This window comes from Dysidea avara, chromosome 1, assembly GCF_963678975.1.
Source record: "Dysidea avara chromosome 1, odDysAvar1.4, whole genome shotgun sequence".
NCBI classification, from domain to species: domain Eukaryota; kingdom Metazoa; phylum Porifera; class Demospongiae; order Dictyoceratida; family Dysideidae; genus Dysidea; species Dysidea avara.
The window spans coordinates 34,395,694-34,402,487 of NC_089272.1; the positions used below are offsets into that span (position 1 = coordinate 34,395,694).

At 37.1% G+C, this 6,794-nt stretch overlaps 1 protein-coding gene across 2 annotated transcripts in view; it reads left to right on the forward strand.

Moving 5' to 3' along the window:
- LOC136262884 (uncharacterized) overlaps positions 1-6,055 on the forward strand; it is a 47,201-nt gene extending 41,146 nt beyond the window's left edge. For both annotated transcript variants that reach the window (XM_066057305.1, XM_066057310.1), the window contains exons 9-10: positions 5,047-5,319; positions 5,378-6,055. In XM_066057305.1, the coding sequence (XP_065913377.1) occupies positions 5,047-5,319; positions 5,378-5,739 (635 nt within the window). In that variant the 3' untranslated portion in view covers positions 5,740-6,055. The remainder of the gene's footprint in view (positions 1-5,046; positions 5,320-5,377) is intronic.
- Positions 6,056-6,794: the final 739 nt, after the last annotated feature.

Genomic DNA, 6,794 nt, shown 5'->3' on the forward strand with positions numbered 1-6,794 from the left:
TCAACGATGCAATGTTAATAATTGAACAAACAACAAAGTAGTAGAGATCTATCAATATGGCAATATATTTATATGGTAAATTAGTATCACTATATGATATTGCACCTACTATATAAAAATACTCCATAACAGAACAGTCAATGGTTGCTCTATTAGAGTATGTTAGAGTGACACTATGACAGCGACCATTTTCTCCAAAATAATGTACTCTTATCTATTTATTCCTTTGAAATTCAAGCCTCAAAGAGAATATTGCTTCACTCACATACAGTAACATGAAGTGATTTCATAATAGTGGTTAGCTGCAATGGTTGGTCATGATAGCTAGCTCTAGTGATAACCAACCATGACAAATTCAAGTGATACAGCATCGTATAGAACAGTTTATTATGATGGTGATATAGTACAGGATACACAAAATAGCTACAAACAAAGGGTGAGTGAAGCAATATTCTCAAAGGGTGAGTGAAGCAAACACAGGGTGAGTAAAGCAATATTCTCTTCAAGCCTCAAAGAGAATATTGCTTCACTCACCCTGTAGAGAGATCAGCTACAAACAAATCACCTTGCAGTGAGTTCAGCTACAAACAAATTACCCTGTAGAGAGATCAGCTACAAACAAAACACCGTGTAGAGACTTCAGCTACAAACAAATCAACCTGTAGAGATTTCAGTTACAAACAAATCACCCACTGTAGAGAGATCAGCTACAACCAAATCACCCCGTGGAGAGATCAGCTACAACCAAATCACCCTGTAGAGAGATCAGCTACAAACAAATCACCCTCTAGAGAGATCAGCTACAAACAAATCACCCTGTAGAGAGTTCAGCTACAAACAAATCACCCTGTAGAGAGTTCAGCTACAAACAATTCACCCTCTGGAGAGTTCAGCTACAACCAAATCACCCTGTAGAGAGTTCAGCTACAAACAAATCACCTTGTAGAGAGTTAAGCTACAAACACATCACCCTGTAGAGAGATCAGCTACAAACAAAACACAGTGTAGAGACGTCAGTTACAAACAAATCAACCTGTAGAGATTTCAGTTACAAACAAATCACCCACTGTAGAGAGATCAGCTACAACCAAAAGAGTTCAGCTACAAACAATCACCCTGTAGAGAGATCAGCTACAAACAAATCACCCTGTAGAGAGTTCAGTTACAAACACATCACCCTGTAGAGAGATCAGCTACAAACAAATCACCTTGCAGTGAGTTCAGCTACAAACAAATTACCCTGTAGAGAGATCAGCTACAAACAAAACACCGTGTAGAGACTTCAGTTACAAACAAATCAACCTGTAGAGATTTCAGTTACAAACAAATCACCCACTGTAGAGAGATCAGCTACAACCAAATCACCCTGTAGAGAGTTCAGCTACAAACAATCACCCTGTAGAGAGATCAGCTACAAACAAATCACCTTGCTGTGAGTTCAGCTACAAACAAATTACCCTGTAGAGAGATCAGTTACAAACAAAACACTGTGTAGAGACTTCAGCTACAAACAAATCAACCTGTAGAGATTTCAGTTACAAACAACAAATCACCCACTGTAGAGAGATCAGCTACAACCAAATCACCCTGTAGAGAGATCAGCTACAAACAATCACCCTGTAGAGAGATTAGTTACAAACAAATCACCCTGTAGAGAGTTCAGCTACAAACAAATCACCCTGTAGAGAGTTCAGCTACAAACAAATCACCCTGTAGAGAGTTCAGCTACAAACAAATCAACCTGTAGAGAGATCAGCTATATAGACACTAGACACAATATAGGGAATTCAGTTACAAGCAAATCACCCTGTAGAGACTTCAGTTACAAACACATCACCCTGTAGAGAGATCAGCCACAAACAAATCACCTTGCAGTGAGTTCAGCTACAAACAAATTACCCTGTAGAGAGATCAGCTACAAACAAAATACCTTGCAGTGAGTTAAGCTACAAACACATCACCCTGTAGAGAGTTCAGCTACAAACAATTCACCCTCTGGAGAGTTCAGCTACAACCAAATCACCCTGTAGAGAGTTCAGCTACAAACAAATCACCTTGTAGAGAGTTAAGCTACAAACACATCACCCTGTAGAGAGATCAGCTACAAACAAAACACCGTGTAGAGACTTCAGTTACAAACAAATCAACCTGTAGAGATTTCAGTTACAAACAAATCACCCACTGTAGAGAGATCAGCTACAAACAAATCACCCTGTAGAGAGTTCAGTTACAAACACATCACCCTGTAGAGAGATCAGCTACAAACAAATCACCTTGCAGTGAGTTCAGCTACAAACAAATTACCCTGTAGAGAGATCAGCTACAAACAAAACACCGTGTAGAGACTTCAGCTACAAACAAATCAACCTGTAGAGATTTCAGTTACAAACAAATCACCCACTGTAGAGAGATCAGCTACAACCAAATCACCCCGTAGAGAGATCAGCTACAACCAAATCACCCTGTAGAGAGATCAGCTACAAACAAATCACCCTCTAGAGAGATCAGCTACAAACAAATTACCCTGTAGAGAGATCAGTTACAAACAAAATACCTTGCAATGTGTTCAGCTACAAACAAATCACCTTGTAGAGAGTTAAGCTACAAACAAATTACCCCGTAGAGAAATCAGCTACAAACAAATCACCTTGTAGAGAGTTCACTTACAAACAAATCTACCCGTAGAGATATCAGTTAAAAACAAATCACCCCCTGTAGAGTGTTCAGCAAGATAACAGTCGGCCTGCAGAGACATCAGGTTACCCTATAGAGAGGTCAGCTAGAAGAAGTCACCTTGTAGAGAGTTCAGCAACAAAGAACCCACTCTGTATAGAGTTCAACTAGAAACTAGTTACCCTATATAGAGATCAGCTATATGTAGAAACAAGTCATCCTGTAGAGAATTCAGCTACAAACACATCACCCTGTAGAGATTTCAGCTACAAACAGATCATCATCCTGTAGATAGTTCAACTATAGATACAAGTCACCCTGTAGTAGGAGAAGTCACCTTGTAGAGAGATCAGCTAGAAACAAGTCACCTTGTAGAGACCAGCTACAAAGAAACCATCCTGTAGAGAGCTCAGCTACAAACAAATCACCCAGAGAGTTCAGCTATGAACAGATCACCCTGTAGAGAGTTCAGCTATACAAGTCACCCTGTAGAGAGATCAGCTAGAAGCAAGTCACCTTGTAGAGAGTTCAGCTACAAAGAAACCATCCTGTAGAGAGTTCAGCTACAAACAAATCATCCTGCATAGAGTTCAGCTGCAAATAAATTACCCTGTAGATAGTTCAGCTACAAACAAATCACCCTGTAGAGTGTTCAGCTAGATAAAAGTCACCCTACAGAGAGACCAGGTCACCCTATAGAGAGATCAGCTAGAAGAAGTGATCTTGTAGAGAGTTCAGCTACAAAGAACCCACTCTGTAGAGAGTTCAGCTAGAAATAAGTTACCCTATAGAGAGATCAGCTAGAAACAAGTCACCCTGTACAGATTTCAGTTACAAACAGATCATCCTGTAGATAGTTCAGCTAGATACAAGTCACCTTGTAGAGAAATCAGCAAGAGTAAGTCATCTTTTAGAGAGCCAGCTAGAAACAAGTCACCTTGTAGAGAGTTCAGTGACAAAGAAACTAGAATTCTTCTACAAACAAATCACCCTGTAGAGAGTGCAGCTACAAACAACTCAACCTGTAGAGAGTTTAGCTACATTTCAAGTCCCTTAGTAGAAAGATCAGCTGCGAACAAGTTATCCAGTAGGGAATAATAGACATGTAATAAATATATTTATATAATTACTGATAAAATCAAAAACAGTTGAAGTATTAATAATCTGCTCTGTCTTTTTATTCTTCCTGTGGTAAAGAAATAGGATAGGTTAAAAAAGCCCCAAATCCAGCCTATGGCCAGCTTTGGGGTATACAAATACAAAAAGAAGTGATATCTAATTAAAAACAGCCAAGCTGTAAAAAAAGGTGCGACCCCTAAAAAGGCCAAGGTGAAAAAAGATGTGAAATCCAAGGTGGCGGCCAAGAAATGGCTGTGATGGTAGGTTAATGGTAAAAATTTTAATAACAACAATTCAGGTGAATTTGGTGCCGCTTGGTCTTGGCACAAAATTCACCTGAATTGTCGTTATTTAAATTTTTACCATTAACCTACCATCACAGCCATTTCTTGGCCACCACCTTGGATTTCACATCTTTTTTCACCTTGGCCTTTTTAGGGGCCGCACCTTTTTTTACAGCTTGGCTGTTTTTGATTAGATTATATCTACAGTACTTTACTAGAGTTAATTAGGTACTGGAGGGTGAACACAAAAAGTAGAGCCTGCATGAGGTATTTACCATTAGCCTAGAATTCTAAGTGAAAATCTTTAAGCAAAGTACCCTAAGGTGAAACAGGACAAAGTTATACCTAGAAGTCATAAAGAATAAAATGGATAATTAGCATGCACAGCAGACTGGTACTGTACTTATTGATTATTTCATTAACAGAAGGAACTGTGCAGTTTGTTGATTGAATTTTGAGTATTGTATCTACACCTGATTTTTATTCACAGAGTCACTGATATATATTTGTGACCGGATTTGCGAAAAGGGGTCTTCAACACACATCCAATTTACCAACTTTGATGACTCATAACTTCAAATTATAAAAAGCTGTTGACTTGAAATTTAGTCAGTATAGTGAGCACCAACATAGATTAGTGGACGGAGAAAATTTCAGTTTAAAAAGGTGCTTTATCATTGAGTTGTGGTCTTCCACGTTTATAGAATTGGATGTGTGTGGAAGACCCCTTTTCGCAAATCTGGTCACATTTATTGACTGGTTTATTGAAGTTTAGATTATATCAATAGTGTCCCACATCACACAGATAAGAAGGTATCCAACAGCAGTATACAGTTGCTAATGTGACAAGCAAATTATATGCTTAGGTGTACATCACTTTAGTGACTTCATGTTTATTCACCTTGGTACCTGCATGTAAAGTAGTGTGATTCACTGTCTTATTACATATGTACTTTATATTGTACATCAGGGAACCCACCACCTACCTTTACCATCCATCCAGAGAATAAAGTAGTTTATTTGAGTGAACCCGAAACTGTTTCATTTACATGTCAAGCTGATAACACAACATCTTATCAATGGAAGAAAGAGGATGGCAGTGTGCCTTCAGATGCCAGGGGAATAAACAGTAGCACTCTCAGTTTTGAGAATCTCCAACCTGCATATGATGGTAAATACCATTGTGTTGCTACCAATGATAGTGGAAGTAGTGTTTCATATTCTGCTACATTTACGATATGTGGTAAGTGTGTACTGCATGTAAGTTAATTACATAGATTGATGTGTTTTCTTGTTTTTAGACAATACAGGAGAATTACTGGTGAACAACAATAGTGAAAATAAAGATCTACTGCCAATTATTCTCAGCCTTCACAAGGATATGGAACGCTATATTGACATGAAAGAGTTATATGGAACTTTAAATACATATGGATTGTTAGTTAGAAATGAAAGAGAACACTTAAATCCAGCTGGACCATCTGTAAAATCTCCAACTGAAAAAATAAACTATTTTCTGTTATGTTTGGAAAACAAAACTCAAAGAGAACTGGAGGGTTTTTTAAAAGCTTTGTATAGCACTGCCCATGTTGGTGGTCATAATAATTTGATCAAACTGCTTCAAGGAAAGGGCATAACTATAGAACGTAACTCAACAGTATAATTTATATTATTGTTCAAATATTGAATTATTATTAGTTACCCACAATGAAGGCTACTGAAAGGCAATTGTGTTGTAATGATCCCAAATAAATGTATGAATTGAATATGTTTTTAGAATTATAAAGCATTATTTTTCAAACAATAAGGTAGCTACATATATGTATATATACATATATATATATTATATACACTGTACGTGTATTACATAATTAAACAGTTAGTACGTACTTTGCGTACATGCACATAGTGGATTTATAATGCTTTGTTCTGCATCAGTCTTAGCGTCTACAATTGTGCAAAAGAATGCTAACATGTCATGTTTTGTATTTCTCTTTCAAAGGCTATATAACTTGTAGGGCTATATATAATTGACTATATAACTTGTATATGTTACACTGAAAGCAATTATTATGCATTATGTTATTACATGCTACATCAAAAATATGTTATTTTATCTGAATTACTGAACTGAACTCATCTTTTTCAGCAGCCTGACTAGCACTTTGTTTACACTAGCTCATTACAAATATCTCAATTTCTTATATATTTCATTAGCTATTGTACAGTAAATGTAATAATAATCTTATTTATCGAGACTCACGGTAGTGAGTCGCGTAGTCGCGTAGAGGTTTTAGGGGTGGACCTAGGATTTTTAGAAGGGGTTTCCAGTGGTACTGTAGTAGGACTCAGATGTGGAGGTCTTGGAGCACAGCCCCAAGACACTGACAAGGTTTTAATTTTACAATGCTTGAAATTTAATGAAACTTACTGTTTAAAATCTACTATTTTACAGAGCTTCTGATATACTGATGCTCACTAGCATTTACTATAATGTTTTTACCAATAGTCCAATAGCTATGGAGTTAGCTGTGATTAGGGACCCGCCGATTATGCTCATAATTTTAATTATTATGCTATGCTGCACTGCTCAAAAATTTACCTATTATACTTAAATTTATGCTCAAAACTTACCTATTATGCTCAAATTATGCCCAATTATTTATGCCTCAGTTCCCATGCACTGCTAATAATTTCCAGTTTATGGATAAATAATAA